The sequence below is a fragment of the Lathamus discolor genome, chromosome 5 (genome assembly GCF_037157495.1).
Source record: "Lathamus discolor isolate bLatDis1 chromosome 5, bLatDis1.hap1, whole genome shotgun sequence".
Taxonomy (NCBI): domain Eukaryota; kingdom Metazoa; phylum Chordata; class Aves; order Psittaciformes; family Psittacidae; genus Lathamus; species Lathamus discolor.
In genome coordinates this window covers 14,606,947-14,623,509 of record NC_088888.1, presented here as the reverse complement: position 1 = coordinate 14,623,509, position 16,563 = coordinate 14,606,947, and the positions used below count along the sequence as shown (strand labels likewise).

The 16,563-nt window shown below is 40.4% G+C and overlaps 1 protein-coding gene across 1 annotated transcript in view; it reads left to right on the top strand.

The window, feature by feature from the left end:
• TGFB2 (transforming growth factor beta 2) overlaps positions 1-16,050 on the top strand; it is a 65,065-nt gene extending 49,015 nt beyond the window's left edge. Inside the window, exons 3-7 of the mRNA XM_065679861.1 lie at positions 7,120-7,252; positions 7,364-7,474; positions 9,773-9,947; positions 10,510-10,663; positions 12,495-16,050. Of these exons, the coding sequence (XP_065535933.1) occupies positions 7,120-7,252; positions 7,364-7,474; positions 9,773-9,947; positions 10,510-10,663; positions 12,495-12,653 (732 nt within the window). The 3' untranslated portion in view covers positions 12,654-16,050. The remainder of the gene's footprint in view (positions 1-7,119; positions 7,253-7,363; positions 7,475-9,772; positions 9,948-10,509; positions 10,664-12,494) is intronic.
• Positions 16,051-16,563: the final 513 nt, after the last annotated feature.

Here is a 16,563-nt window from a genome sequence, read left to right as displayed (position 1 = left end):
AAGAGCTTAGAAATTTGCACCGAGATTTTTGCACTCAGTCTCTTGTATTAGTGGTGATAAGAAGCAGTTAAGATTTTGATAGCCAGTAGATTCCTAGTTACCTGGCAAAAGGTATAATATAGAGCCTTTGCGATTTATAATGTATATTTCCACATATAATGAGTAAGAAACTGGAGAGATTTACAACAGAACTAAGGGTTTACTTATTCTTGTGTCCATGACAGGATCGAAGACATCAAGCTCAGCCAGGGAGTGAGAAAGGATTGGGAATTAGCATGGTCTTTTTTAACCTGGAGCTTCAGAAAGGGCTGGATGAAGATAGGTTGAGGAAGTTGGAGCTGTTCAGCCTGGGGAAGAGAAGGCTGCGTGGGGACCTAATAGCAGCCTTCCAGTACCTGAAGGGGGCTATAGGGATGCTGGGGAGGGACTCTTTGTCAGGGACTGTAGTGACAGGACAAGGGGTAACGGGTTAAAACTTAAACAGGGGAAGTTTAGATTGGATATAAGGAGGAAATTCTTTCCTGTTAGGGTGGTGAGGCACTGGAATGGGTTGCCCAAGGAGGTTGTGAGTGCTCCATCCCTGGCGGTGTTCAAGGCCAGGTTGGATGAAGCCTTGGGTGGGATGGTTTAGTGTGAGGTGTCCCTGCCTATGGCAGGGGGGTTGGAACTAGATGATCTTGAGGTCCTTTTCAACCCTAACTATTCTATGATTCTATGAAGTCCCTGTGAGCTGTCTGAGGAGACACTTGTAATCTAGAACCAGGCAGTGAGTGAACCTTTCAGCAGGGTGAATAGTACGTAAGAATTTGGAAACCTCAACTGGCTGCTTGTGGTTATTCCACTGCAGATGGTTAGGCTGGAGATCCCTGCAGGTTTCTTCTAGTTCAGGTTCCCCTCAACAGCAGTTTTCAGCCTTAATAGCTGTACTTACCTCTACTCTGATGTTAACCAGCATTAGCACATCATATACCACTGCATTTCATTGTTTGCACTTACTTTGAGCTTACATGTCAGGTTATTTCCATTAGTTTAAAAGGTGCTTGAAATTCCAGTGGAAACTGTGAATAATGACTGATAAGTAGGAGAAAGATTGGTGAACCTGCCAAGATGCTGTAATACTCAAGAACATCACAGGAGTCTGAAATGTCAGGGAAGAGAAGGGAAGGAAGGAAGTTACCAGGGAGCCAGCAGCGTCTGGAGGCAGGAGATCAGAATGCGTGGAAAGGAAAAACAGATTAATAGCAGGTTTTTACAAGATAATGTCATATTTACTGCTATTCAGTGGTTGCAGAACCCACACTGACTGACAGCAGTGACCATCCCAAGTTCCAAGGCAATGCAGCAGACAGGACAGGTTCTTTTAAATGTCCATAGGATCTTACTATATTTTGAAAGTTCATCAACTTGTTTTAAAAAACTCTAAGTCACCCAAACTATTTCCTAACAGCTGGCAACTGTAATTCTCAAACCCAGCTATAAAATGCCCTTGTTGTTGCTAAAGCTTGGCCTTTGATTTGCCCTAGGGTGTTCTTGGCTGCAGCTGATCTATGTCATTGATGCATCAGCCTGTGTACCATCACTGCTGAACCACACTCAGCTGTTTTTTTGTTTGCTTGCTTGCTTGCTGGGGAGCTGATGAATTTATTAGCCAAAGCTATTCCACTGTAAATTATACTTAATTGTAATTTCCCTATTCTTCTTTATCTGATTGTGGTAACTATAGAAGACCAGAAGTATTTATTGACCAGACTATCGAATCTGAAATAAACTGAGCAAGTTGCTGTTCTGGAGCTCTAGTTATTTGAAAGAACCAGTGTGTCTTTCAGTTTTTTTTCCTTTTAGGTGTGTAATGAGTCATGAAGACAGCCTGTTCCAGTGTCTGCTCTCTGTGGTTATTATCTAGAATACATACACTGATGTGTTCATTCAGTTACCCTCTGCTTTAGCTGCCTGTATATATTTGAGAAGGGGTGTAGGCAAGGGAAAATTTGAGCAAAATAATTATGTTTCTATTAAGAGAGTCTTGGGTTTTGGAGGTTTTTTGGTTTGTTTGTGAACCAGTATAATTGCAGTGACACTGAATGCAGCTGCTCTGCTTATATCAACCTCTGATACAGCCTATTTTTTAAAGGAGTCATGTTTCTGCTACTTTTGCAAATGTTCTGCCTTGTTTGTTATCATGAATTATATAGTGTTCTCTGGGTACTTTACAGTTTATAAAATACAAATGAGGACAATTCTTGTGCTTTATTTTATATAGAGAACTGTGTTACTTGAGAATGTAAATGTGTACATATGGATAAACAATTTAATCCTCTGGTATTTTAATGAAGATTCAGCTACTTGATACTTAAATATGAGTTAATGCTCTCCAGTTGATCTGAAAAATAAGCATAGCAGGTGGCAGAAGTAATTTAAAGATCAGTATTTTCTGGAGACTCAACTTGTCATTCTCCTGAAACCAGTTTGTGACAAAACCAAAGCTTCTCACTGCTGAATGCCCTGGCCGTGGTGATTTGGGATATGCTCCCAAGATAGTGTCTTGGTCTGGCCTCCTCTAATGGGCAAGCAGGAGCAGAGACAGATCCCTGCTGGCAGAGCAGAGGGTGTCCCTCTGCAGAGGGAAGAGAACGCCTTTGCAGAACCAGTGAAGAGCAGATTTCTGCAGGATTTATACAATACCAGAAATTTGGCAGGCCTCATGACGGTGGCATGTGAGCGCTGTCATCACAGAGATCCCTGACTGGGCTTCCTCAACATGTGTAGCTGTACAAGTAAGAGCAGTGCTTTGTTTGCATCTGGCTGCTTTGTGAGCCCTGTTCTGCAATTAACTGTGTTATTTGGCTGTTCTCGTGCTTCGTTTTCCTTGATGCTATATGTTGACAATAGCTGCATGTATGTGATACCTAGAGGATCTTAATGGGTATTTGTGAGATAGTTTTTTCCCCAAGGGTTGCTTAGAAGGTAGAAGATTAATTGATGAGGGGAAGGTTAGTAGTAGCCATAGAAGAAGATATCTAGAAGGCAGGTCTTAACTGTATAAGGTACTTTGTCAAGAAGCGATTAACAGGCATTTTAGCTAACTATTTGATTTCCTGTGAAAGGGAGGAATCCTGTACAAAAAGAGGATAAACAAAACCAAATTGTTCTTACAATATAAATCATTTCTACTGAATGAAAATCACTCTGCTTACTGGGCTAGAAGTCTGCTGGGTAACCTTTTGGTAACACTTGTACATTTATTCAGCTCATTCCCACATGTGATCATATGCATATGTTCCCTGTGTAATCCTTTATTAGAAAAGGCAGTGTTGAATTATCACTATGTTGAAAGTGAGACCAAATAGACGGATATACCTTGAAGATCATCCCCATGTTCAGATAGATGTTTGCACAACCTCAATTCTGAGTTTGTTGATCTTAAGCTTTCACTCACACATGCATTTGTGCATCATCAGCTACTTTTACATGCAGGTATTTAAATGTGTCACTCAGAAGTGAGATGAGGCTGTGTGTGTGGAAAGTCTTATCTTCTCCTCGCACAAGTGATTGAAGCTGTCATATCTACATGCAGATGGTGTTGGTACTCTGCCCACCCCAAAAGCCCTAGCCATCCACATCGTGAGCCATATATACACCAAACATTTTCTGCCTTTTTAAGGGGGAGTGTATGGATGAGGTGCCAGAAGGAAATGAGAGATGATTAAAGGGAAAGTTTAGCTCCGTCTTCCTTCTCCCCTGTGGTTTTGGGTTCCCCCCCCCCCACCTTATCTTCAGTTAACATTTTTAGTGTGCTGAAAACTCTCTTGCACAAAGACCTTTTAAGCTTCATTTCGCTCCTGGAGGTACAAGTTGTTCATCAACATTTCTGATAACAGTGTTTGATGTGGTTACAATGGGCTAAGCATAAAGGTAAGGCAGTGTTTATAGGAAGTCAAAGCAATGTTTATAGATAAAGGTAATATCTCTTCTAAGACCAATTAGTGAAGTTGGAAGAAGTAGACAAGCTTTCAAGCACTAAAGCTGCAAGGCACAGAAAAGGCTTTTCTTCTTTGGTTTGTTTTCTTGTTTTTTTGTTGTTTTTTTTTTTTTTTCTTGCAACTATTTGATCTACTAGAAAGAAAGTATTGGAAATACTGAAAGAGAAGTTTTTTTCAGTGGGAATATACGCTTGAGGGTGTATTCAAAGAAAAGGGTATGTTGCTGATGGGGAAGGTAACACCAGAAATGTAGTGCAAAGGGCAAAGATGCAAACCAACAGGGGGAAATGGCAGAACAACCCAGAAAGGCTTATCTCATGTAAAAGTTTCTGGAAGACTCACTTGAAGAACTATTGTAGCTGTAAAAATTTATGATGGGTTCCTACAAAGAGGATGCTTTGTTTAGCACAGTGTAGAGTGCAGTTGTTTCAGTGTGGATGGAAACACATAATTCACTGTAGGAAAAAAAGTGAACAGTCCTTCATCAGGTTATTTTGTGGGAAACAGTAATTTGTGAGGATCCAGCATAGGATTTTGTCATCTATTAGCTTTCTACACGTGAAGCAACGTAACAGAAAAAGAAGTTAGAAATGATGACTACATCATTCTTGCTTACATGCAATCAGGTTGTTAAGATAGTACATTGCCCTAACACCGTAAAGATACTTAGCCCAGGAGAAGGCGATTGAAGCAGAGGCGCTAATTTCATTATGTATGGCATTCATCACACTTAACAGCCTTTTGTTTAAGCAATGCTAGTGCCTCTTTAACCCATGATGTCAGTTGTGGAAATTCTGCCATACTTAGTTTCTGACTTTTTAGCTCATTCCTCATAATTTTGTTCCTGAACATGCAGCATAACAACATGAAGAGAAGCCTTACTTTCAGATATCATAGATACCACAGAATGGATAATACCAAGCTCTTTCAATCCACAGTGTCCATCAAGTCCCACAGCATCCTACAGTTGAGGAAACTGCAAATACTTGTCATTCGGTTCTTCAGTGAGGATGAATGTTCTTTGTAACACTGGATATGTGCAGTGATGATTTCTTGTACTTTTACAAATGCCTTTCATGCAAGGTACACACTGCCAGCCCTCAACTTTGTCTTTTGGTGTCTATGGGATTGGGATAAAGACATTTTGTTGTGGATACCAAGGCACAGCTGAGTCTTCAGAACATATCTTAGACCACTTATAGTTAACATCAGGAGATTGCTTTTGTCACGTTATTTGCTTTTAGATCCTTAGATCACTGCCAAAACTGAGGTATGTAGTTTCTGGAGTCTTTGGAAAGATATGACTGTGCAGAAAGGAAGAGAAATAAGCCAAGTTCTTGTGTCCCATTTGCCTCACACCCCTCCACGCCCCAACACATCTTTGCATAATGACAGCTGCATTACGTCCTCAGAAACACTCAAGTTGACCTGATAAAGACCAAAGGGAAGACAGAGTTATATTTGTACTTCAGTGGGACTTTCCCAGCATTGATTACTGATTCTCTCATCCCTCTGGCACTTCTGAGCAATGGTAGTCCCCTCGCTGCTGCCAGACGCTCTGTAAACAGTTGTTCAAACACTTTGTTTGAAGGTTGCCTCATAAAAAGGAGTCCCAGTGTTCAGTGTTTGCATGCCCTCAGTTTCTACTGGAGAACTCAGCATTGCCTACTAGGGGCACTTAGTACTTTTTTGGATTTGGACCAACATCTTCTCATCTCTTTTTGCTACGTATGTTGATCAGAAAGAAGTCAGAGAGCTTGCCTTGTGCTGTTGTTCTCATATGATAAATATTGTGGGAGCTGCACTGTTGGCCTTTGGGAGGTCTAGCACGCCATTGAAAGAAACAGGGAGCCTTTACATGTTGGACAAAATCTGGCATTTTCAAGTCTGCTTTTCTGCTTAATTATGAAAAGCCTAGTTTTATCATGATGACATAATTTCACACCTCTTTTGAAATATTTTTCTTTACATGTATTACACAGTTTCACCATTGTTTTATTCCACCAGCATTTTCTAGATGTGAGATTGGTCTGGGCTGAGAAAATAGAAGGAAACAATGAGACATTGTCAGTTACTCATTTAGAGATGGATTTGGATGGTTGAAGAGAGGAAGAACCCAAAACAATATATGAAGTTGAACATCTGGCATGCCAGAAGTTAACAAAGTGGTGTTATCATATGGCATTTTGATTGGAGGTGACTTAATGTTGCATGGCATTCCAGCCTCCTGCATCACAAAACTGTCAACATAGTGATAACCAGAAAAACAGAAACCTGTTAGCAGCCTACAGCCTGGTTGGTTTTGTCCTAGATTTAGGGTAAATAGTAGCAGGCAATGCCTGTATGTGCGAAGGCACTCGGTGTGTTGGTCAGATAGGGGAGGACTGTGGGCATATGAAATTCTAGGCTCACAGTGCTGTGTCTTGGGTTCTTTTTGCACAGATATTTATTTCATTGTATGCTCAGTAGGAAGCTTGGCTGAAACTTGACACAAATACATCTGGCATCAGTGTTTGGACGAAAGCAGCATCACCTTGTTGTACAAACCCATGTGTGGCCACAGTTCACGCCAGGCTGTCTCTGCATGGCCCCAGATTGCCTGGATGGACAATAAGCTTTCTTCTGTCTAGTGTATGACTAGTACCTGAATCAGAATGATGGCTGGGAGCATGAGTAAGGCAATGCCATACAGATTAGCTACGGGTGATCAATATCTTCAGTGTACAGATACTTTGTACGGGCTTTACTTTAGTATGTGATACTACGTTCTAATCAGTGTATTACTGAAGAAGGTAAAATAGACTCTTCTGATGTTCCACTTACTATGATCTCTTGACCACTGGTGTTGCAGGGCAAGTTTTCATGGCAGTCTTTTCTATGTGGTTTCTCTAAGAAAGGAATGTGGTGGAATGTTTGCTTGGGAGCATAAGCTGATTTCATTAGGGTGTTTTTATATCACTTATATTTCCCCATGCACCCTAAGAAAATTCTTTCTGAAAATGTGCCCAAATGTACATCTGTTCCATAGAGGTTTGAGCTGTAATAGTTTCTTCTGCTATTTTATAATGTGGGTAGTCCATTTTAATAAAAATCAGGTAAATGTTAACCCATAGGCCATCATATTTGTTGTTTCTTGCAGGTTCTAAAATCTAAAGAATTATCATCACCAGGACAGCGCTACATCGACAGCAAAGTAGTTAAAACAAGAGCTGAAGGAGAATGGTTGTCTTTTGATGTCACTGAGGCTGTACATGAATGGCTCCATCACAGAGGTGACAAGTGCTCTTTGCCTTCACTCCTGCCCTGACTGCTCCTCCATTAACTCAGCGATATTTCAGGGTCATTCCATGTCTAAAAAAGCAACTTACTTTTATGTTTTGCAGACAGGAACCTTGGATTTAAGATTAGCTTACATTGCCCATGCTGCACCTTCGTGCCTTCCAATAATTATATCATCCCAAATAAAAGTGAGGAGCTTGAAGCAAGATTTGCAGGTAATGAAAGAAAAAAAGCTTTTTTAAAATGTTGTGGTACTTACTAATGAGGAGGGAAACAGCCATTACTGCCTTTCCATATGGCATTCAGCTGATTGAAAACTTGTTCATTTGAGAATTTGAATTCTCAGCTGGTAGGAAATGGTATTGAAGGCACAAGGGTAAAACTATCAGCTGAACTGTTCTAAAACCAGGTGGCATGAATAAGCCATTGCCTTCCATGAATGCAGCTTCTGTGTCCTTAAGTGTCTGTGTTAACAGTTTGCAGCATGCACACCAGATACACTGTGGGGTGTAGGGAAGGCTGTTACACAGTAGACCATCCACTGTTGGCTAGTCATGAGAAAACTTGCTGAATGTTTTCAAGATAAACCCTTTGACTGCTGTCCATCTTAGCACTGTAGTGGTTCAAGCTTAGGACAGAAGGCTGTTGCTGGAAAGTAGAGTTAGGATGGTGTTTAGCACTCATGTAACTGCTTGCAGTAGATAGCTGTGTGAGAGTTTAAGTGTTAATTTGAGTGTTAAACACAATTAAGTGAATTTGAGTGTTAAATAGTACTCATTGTGTGGCAAGTTTCCAAAGTACAGGTAAGGCAGCAGCTGTCTGCTTTGCTTACAGAGCACCTTCCTTTGTCCTCACTGAGTATAGAGGGTCACAGTCTTTGTGAGTACCTGCATATGTACTTGCAGCTCTCCCACTTTCTCCAGCTGCTCTTGGGTTTGTAGGTTTGGGCTTTTCTCTGATCATAGCAGTAATATTTTAAATTACTCTAAGCAATGGCATCAGTCACTTTAGGAAGAGCTGAACAGTAGGTTCTAGACGTGTATAAATGTCCTACAGTGTTCTACTGCCAGTGCATTGTGGGGTTGAAGAAACAGCAATGGTATGCCTGTCTGTGTGCTCCTACTTCCAGCAGTGGAAGTCTGATTTTCATGTGAAGTCAACAGAACTACGTTAGTTAATACTGATTATCTATATATATCTATATTGGTGTGTAGAATTTATTGCAAGATATTGATATATTAGTTATACATAGTATTTTTTTTATGCTGACAGCTTGGAAAAAGAATTGGATTGAGTGGGCATTAAAAAGTAAATGGTGTGTAGTTAGGGTTATGGTTATAAGTGCTTCTTATGGACAGCAGACAAGGTGATATTGAGTAAATGTATCGAGTTCACATAAGTTCCCTTGTGTTTTTAAGCCATTAAAGTTTCAGTTTCAAAAGGGAAGTGTTACTTAATTGACCATGCTGTAGTTAACCATCCACCAGTGCATATAAAACTATGGCAATATTAGAACCCAAACTCTGTTTATGCAGTTCTCATTAAGTATATCATGATTTGGTTCATTTGTTTTCTAATGATTTGGCTATATTGTTCGTCAAGTATTAAGCTTTTCTAACCATTGTTTCACTGTATTGGAATTTTTCTCTTAAGTAAATAAATGTATGTATGATTAAAGCCATCATGTGTATTTAAAAAGTATTTAGTATTATATTTAGTTGCTGTAATTGCAAAAGTTACAAAACCAAAAGTGTATCTTTTTAAATAACATCTGGTTCAGGAGATTAATTTTCAAAAAGGTCTTAACAACAGGCATAATGTGAGCTATGAGCTTTTGCTTGTGCCATTGCCATGTTCAAGAAGCTAGTAAGGCAGTTAGTGTTTCAAGAGAAAATACAAAATGTGAGGTCATGTACTGATACTTTAAGAAGAAATATTTTGATCAATGTTCTTGCTGTACCCATACAAACAAAGGTTCTAGAATAACTTTCTGAGGAAAATTAGCACATTTCTATAAACTGGAAATGGGAGACAAAGAATTTACAAGATAAGTGAGACTGAGAAAACTGATGGGATGGAATTGAGCAATGGGAAATGCAGGTGAAGTATCCAGAGCAGCTTTAATGGTGTTACAAGGTTTTCAAGGGTACATAGCTGTTAAAAGATGGGAATACTGCCCTAAGTGAAGTTGCAAAAGCATCATTGCTTTGGGCCATTTCAAACTAAGCAATGCAGATGCAGTGATTGAGATAATCTTCTCTTACTCATTTCAACAGTTCTGGTAAACGTGCTGAAAGGCCATTAAATGGCTAACCAAATGTGGGAGGGCTGAACAATAGATAAGATGAGAACTGTGAATATCTTAGGGATCTTGGGTTTAATTTCACCCCCACTTGCCCAGTGAACATGCTGATGCCAGCATTTCTGAGAGCCTTTTTTTTTTAAGAGATGGTTTATTTAATTTGTGAAGAAAACGCAACACAATGTTTATCACCAAAATGTATTTTTTGAAGGTATTGATGACTACACATATTCCAGTGGTGATGTGAAAGCTTTAAAGTCCAATAGGAAAAAATACAGTGGGAAGACCCCACATCTTCTGCTAATGTTATTACCCTCCTACAGACTTGAGTCGCAACAGCCCAGTCGGCGGAAGAAGCGTGCTCTAGATGCTGCCTATTGTTTTAGGTAACTATGCAACTATATTCCATATACTTACTCAGTAGTACCAGTCTGTGAGGTGTAATGCTGTTGCTTATAATGTTTCTTTACAGTTGGCATGTATACAGAGCTTGCATCCTAATTTGTGGACCCACGGGGTCTATGTGCAGCAGGTATCTGCCCAGCAGTCTCACAGAGACAGTGGCAGATGGGGAAGATTGTGGCCTTAGAAAGCAGAAGCTGAGTTCTATCTGGGATGATTCCCAGACTCATCAGCCCCATAATGACAGCCAAATTATCGCCTCTGTTCTGCTCACCTACTTAAAGAGGCCACTCAGTATGACCTGGAGAAAAACACTGGTCCTCCAGGGAAACCATTAGCTATGTCTGTATAAACAAGTCCTGCCATGTCTAAGCATTTGATTTCAGTTACAGTATAAGCTACTGTTTTTGTGATTTGTTTGCGAGTTCCTGGGACTCATACCTGCCTGCCTGCAAAGCATCATTCAGGGAGCAAGCAAGTGGATTGTCTTTATTCCCTGTGTTGTCTTTGTTATGACTGATGTGTTTGTCTGTGTTTATTTCCCAGGAACGTGCAGGATAATTGCTGTCTGCGTCCACTTTATATTGACTTCAAGAGGGATCTTGGCTGGAAATGGATTCATGAACCTAAAGGATATCATGCTAATTTCTGTGCAGGAGCCTGCCCATATTTATGGAGTTCAGATACTCAGCATAGCAGAGTAAGTAATATTTTTTCTCTGTTTTAGCTTCTATTTTATAACTGCAGGGTGAGCTATGTTTCTAGGACTGACATCAACACCAGTGCCCAAATCTTGTATTTATTGCATCAGCAACTAAGGATGATGAAATGTGGCCTTTTAGAGTGACTTCAGATGATCTCGAGCTAGCGTTGAAGCAGTAAGAATGTATTGGCCTCAAGTTTTTATGTTCTTAATGCATTCATTGATACAACATGTAGATGGATTGGATGCTTCTGGGGAGCATGACGTTGCCGTAGCTTTAGGAGGCTGCCTGAGAAGGGCCCTTTCATGATGGAGAATGAGTGGAAGATGGCACAGTAAGTTTGGTCAGCAAAGGCACTGAGGGAAGCATTATTAAAGTAACAAAAGGGCTGAGTCACACTACCTGGTTACCACCTACAATGACCTTTCGTTGAAGTTCATAAAAATGTACCTATAGATGTACTTCTTTTACTCCAAAATACGTATTCATTTTTGTACTTAGAAAACCTATATGCAAATGAGGAACCTTGTATGTGGGATGCTGTCATAGTCATCTGAGATGGGACTTCTTATTTTAGGGATTAGATGTGGTATTTTAGCCAACTACCTTAGGATGAGTAATACTCTGCTGAGAAGTGCTTTTTTCTTTCAACTGTCGATAAGGATGCCTAGACAGTAAATGCAAGAGGCAGACATATGCATCACAGTTGTCATAGAGCAAGAATTTCACCCTCAGGTCCACATTAAGAATGATGTCTTCCTTTTTCAAACCTCCCTTAAAATACCAGATCAAAGTCAGCCAGCAGGGAGAACTCTTCATGTCCAAGGGGCAGTTTGTTTTCCCTTTGTGCTATAAAGCCATGGTAGCATGTTCATCCTGAACTTACAGACTCAGGTATAGATGTCCTTTGTAGCTGTCACTGGCTGTGGCATTGTACTATTAGCAATGTTGGCAGGCAGAGGTATAAATTAAGTAAGTATGTTTCTGTGCTGGTGTGGAGTAGTAGTGTACACATTTTGGAGCAGCGCTTGTTTTTAAAGGAAAGAGGAAGAATAACTGTCATGGTCACAAATATGTGGTTTGGATAGTTGCCCAAGGAGTCAGAAGTTGCTTAATAAAGTAGTTAGTGTTGCTGTCCTGAACAGATCTTCTGTCTCTCTAAGCTGCAAATGTTGTGTTGAAGTTCTAGGAAAAGGTCACTTGGTATTTGGCAAACACATTAATGGCATCCTCAGAAATACCTATGCATCATCAGCGAGTAGCCCTGCATACTTCGCTTGCAGAGAACCATGTATATGAATCCAACATGACATAAAGCACCAGCGCTGCTAACTTCACCACAGCTGGATCTCAACAGGAGTAACTGCAGCTTGAGTCCTGGTGCTTGCAGGGTGGTGTTAAATGAAGTCAGAAAGGAGGAGCAGAGCTTCTGCTCTGATGGGCTCTCTTCTTCCTTTGCTGCACTTAAAAAGCCGAAATCCAGTAATAGCAAATGGCAGTCTGAAGACACAGATAAAAACCATTCCATTTCTTCTTTCCATTATTGATACAGTGTGCGTGTTTATTCAAAGGGCTATGCTTTCAAGGCAGGCTCCAGACATGAGGTTTAAGACTATGGATAAAACCTGAGGAAACTCAGGCAGGTCGTGACATCAGATTGAACAGAAGAATCATAAAATATTTTAAAATCCAGGAATCTTCATGCTGCTTCCACTGGGATTTCTCTCAGGCGCTGTGGGAGGAAGCACTGCAGAAAGGAATTTGCTCCTCAGTGGTGGGAACGCATGAGGTAGCTGTCTTAAATCTCTCTGTTTTCCTTTCTCCTAGGTACTCAGCTTGTATAACACCATAAATCCAGAAGCTTCTGCCTCTCCGTGCTGTGTGTCCCAGGATTTGGAACCCCTCACCATCCTCTACTACATTGGCAAAACACCCAAAATCGAACAGCTGTCCAACATGATCGTAAAGTCTTGCAAGTGCAGCTAAAGAATACCCCTGAAACAGTGTGACGTGTGTATTATAACCAAGGAAAAAAAGAAAGAGGGAACGAGAAGGAAAGAAAGACAAATGAAAACCCAGGTTCATCAGTGTTCAAAAGAAAAAAAACAAAAAAACAAAAAAAAAAAAGAAGAAAAAAAGTGGTACTAGACTGAACTGTTTGAAAGTTTGTTTTGTTTTTGTTTTTAAACTGGCATCCGAAGCAAAACGTTGAAGGCCTTTATCCTACATTTCACCTACACATAGTGTGAGATAGACAAGAAGCAAAGTTAAAGAAAAAAAAAGAAACCTTCAAAAAATAAACACTGGAAGAAATTTGTTAGTGTTACTATGTGAAAGGAAAAAAAACAGGAAAATCCCATGAAGTGGAGTTGCTGTATCTGTCCCGTGCCTTACTTGATCTCTCTGTATTGTTACGCAATAGGCATCCTACCCATTCCTCTTAGTTGTAGAGTTAACAGTGCATTATTTATTTGTGTGTAAAAACTATCGAACATTTCAGTATCACCATTGGAAAAAAAGAAAACCAGCCAATGAGGACAAAGTGGAGACCAAATAAACTGCCAGAAATGCGTGCTAAAGCCTAAAGGAACACGAGCTCAAACAAATCAGAAAAGTAATGGTTAGTTTAGTTCCATTAAAATAGAAATCAGTTATTACATTATTGAGAAACTCTGCCTTTAAAATACCTTATTTTCCATGCCAGCTGCCTAGAGAGGCTTCTTGTAAGGTCTCAAACCCTTGTTTTAAATACTGAATAATTTACTAATAAAGGACACTCTGTTTCAGTCTCAAAAACAAGTCTATAAGATTTTTTTTTACTGTAAATGATTTAAAATGTCAGTTTAGTAAACCAGTGAAATATTTAACATGTACTGGTCTAATCTTCAGACCTTAATATGTTGCTGTATAGCTATGCTATGGGATTTTTTTTGTTCTTTTGGTATATGTAACCATACCTAGAGTATTACAATAGGTGGGTAGTAAAAGCCAGCTTAATTGGAAACATATCTGTAGATCTCTATTTGTAAACTATTAAAAAAACAAGTACTTTATGTGTAATGTGTAAATTTTCACCGTATTTTTGTACTCTGTAATACTGTCAGCTCTCATGAGTTTGAATTTGAATTTGGGGCTCTTTCTGATCACTCAGAATCATGTGTTTCCCTCTAGCTGGCCAGTATAAGTAGAGTCCCTATATTTTGACTTGCACTACAAATACATGTTTTATAGTAATTGCTATCCATGTGCTTTGTATATTGTTCATCATTATGACATAAGCTACCTGACTCCATTTGTTTTTCTGTTTTATAAAAAGGATGGATTAAAGCAATCTCTCCCCTCTCCCCCCTTCCCCTCCTTCCTCAGTTGTTCCCATTTATAACACTTAGAATCACAATGCGGTTCGTATTCCTTGATCTTCTTATTTCATTTCGGCTATAGACATTCAAACAGATGGGCAGGGAGCAAGATGTTGCAAGAAGAGATGTCCCAGTCTGGCTGAAGCGAGATGAAACCTTGCAGGGAATGACATTCACCACTGTGCAGAAGGCTGGTAGGAAGCGTCTTGGTGCAGCTATGCTGCTATCAGCTTGTGGTCAGAGGCTGTGTCCTTGGCCTTGCACACAGCAGGGACTTGTCCCTGCAGTTAGTCTGTGGGACTGATCCTGCTCCTGCTGCAGGGAACAGAGATTTGCCTTTAACTTGGCACGGCAGGCCTCTATAGGCTATTGGTGTGTGTGTGTGTGTGAGGATTTGCAGGATCAGACCCGTGATTTTTGCAAGTTTGCCAATTTTTGTTTTTCAATTGAGTTCACATTAAAGCTTCTTTTAAAAAATAATAAAAAAGGAACTTGGGGTTCCCAGGATTTGGTTGTTACACAGGTTTAAATAATATAGAAGGAGTAAAAAAACAAAAAAGAAATAAAAAGTTACATGTGTAAAGTTCGTTTAAAAAAAGCTCCAACCTAAATTAGCACAAAACATCTTGAAAAAGGCACATCCAGTTCATTTCACATGACAAACGGTTTTTGCACAGCAGAGCTGGAAAACCATGTTAGAAACATACTACTTGGATGAGGACTTTTTCTGTCATTGACCCGAGCGGTGTCAGGAGGACGTTCCTGAGCTTGATGTTGTCAGCTCCAGTTTTGAGAAGTGCAATGTTATTTGGCTTCAGCAGAACACTGATGCAAAGCTGAAGGACCGCAGTAGCTTGCATACACGCGGCTCCTTGGGACTTCAGGAGAGCCTGTGCTTATGGCTTAGATGGAAACATAGCCCCACAGATGATCTAATCCCACCCGTTGACTCAGCGCAGAGGAGGAGGTATGTTAGACTTCTGATTTATTTAGTGAGTTGAGATGAACAAGTGAAAAAATCTGTCCTGCTAACACTTGCTTGAGCCAAACTTACTCCAGTGAGAAGATGCACTGAACTCAGTGAAACTCCTCAGGGTAGGAAATACTCTGGATTTTGCTGGATACGGCAGCAAAATTAGTTTTATCAGGTTCAGTACAAGAACTGTATTTTTGTTGGACAGGAAAGGAGACAAGGATGAACGCGTTTTACAGAACATAAAGATGTTTTTGCAATTCCCTGTGATGGGAATGCAGCTCGAAACAAGTTTTGAAGCCTGAAAAAGTGGAATAGGAGATAGCGTAGTTGTCCAACTATACTCACTATGCGCTGGACGCAGCTGAAAATTTCGGTTTGGGCTTAGAGTTTTGCTCTAAATTTAAGTATAAAACTTTTATTTCTCCAAGTCATTGCCCCAAGAGCAAATACTTTTTACTACTTTTTTTTTTTTCCTCAAAATGCACTGATGGTATTTGAAATACTCTATTATAAAGCTCCTACTTTTTGTTTGATTTTTTTGTTCATTAGGCATGTATTTCCCTTTAATTACCAAGGATGCTAGGCCTGATCCTACAATGTGCAGAACTCATGGGTGAAACTCCCCTCTACAGAGTTGGTTAATGTGAGTCCTAAGCACCACTCAGGTTTGATGTTACTCCCCTTGGATGATATTGAGATGGATCTGCAACAGGGCTTTGTGGTAGGGGCTTTACCATGAAGAACTGCCACTGTCTAAGCAAAGTCCCTGAGAACTGGTGGGCAATGTTGAGTACCTGGAAAGATGGGATCCAAGGGGTTGACTAGAGCTGAGAGGGAATCTTAGCACTTAGCTGGGTGGGGTAGGACAGCCTTTTTTATGTGTTTAGCATGAATACCATTGTATGGTTGGCATGGTCTAAAGGAGAAAAAACCCAAGGAACTTAAAGGACAGCTGTGTTGTACTTTGGTGATCGATTACTCTGTATTTTAACACATTGTATGTCTGTTTTTGTGGTGCTCTAGTGGTAAATAAATTATTTCAATTACACGCTGGTGTTGCTTTCATATGGTAGTGTTCTGGCATAGGCGATTCTGCAGCTCTGGCCCAGCTTAATCCCTGCAAAGCCTGATTAAGTGTGTGATTTTAGTGTGTGCGACCTTGGCGTGGTCCAGCACAGGCTGAGATGAAGAACAGTCATCCAGGGTGAGCGTGAATCACATCTGCTCTTGAGGATTGCTTCCCCCTCAGCCACTGCAGTATATGTGTTGGTCTATAGACAAGAAGTGGCTTCTGCTTGACTGATCTGAGCAGCCTCCGCTGTCCCATGTGTGTGCAGGACTGGTTATTGCCCTGGGCAGGAGTGATGCTACCCCACTGCCCTGCTGTGCCTGATCTCTCACCAGAACCATGCTGGCATTCCCCTATTGCTATAGGCACCAGTATGTGGGTCTTTCCTCTCTGGCAGAGGATCTTCCTTATGTTTGTAGTGCTCTGGGAAGTGAGAAGGTCATATGTTTCATGACCTTATAGCAGCCATCCAATACCTAAAGGGAGCCTACA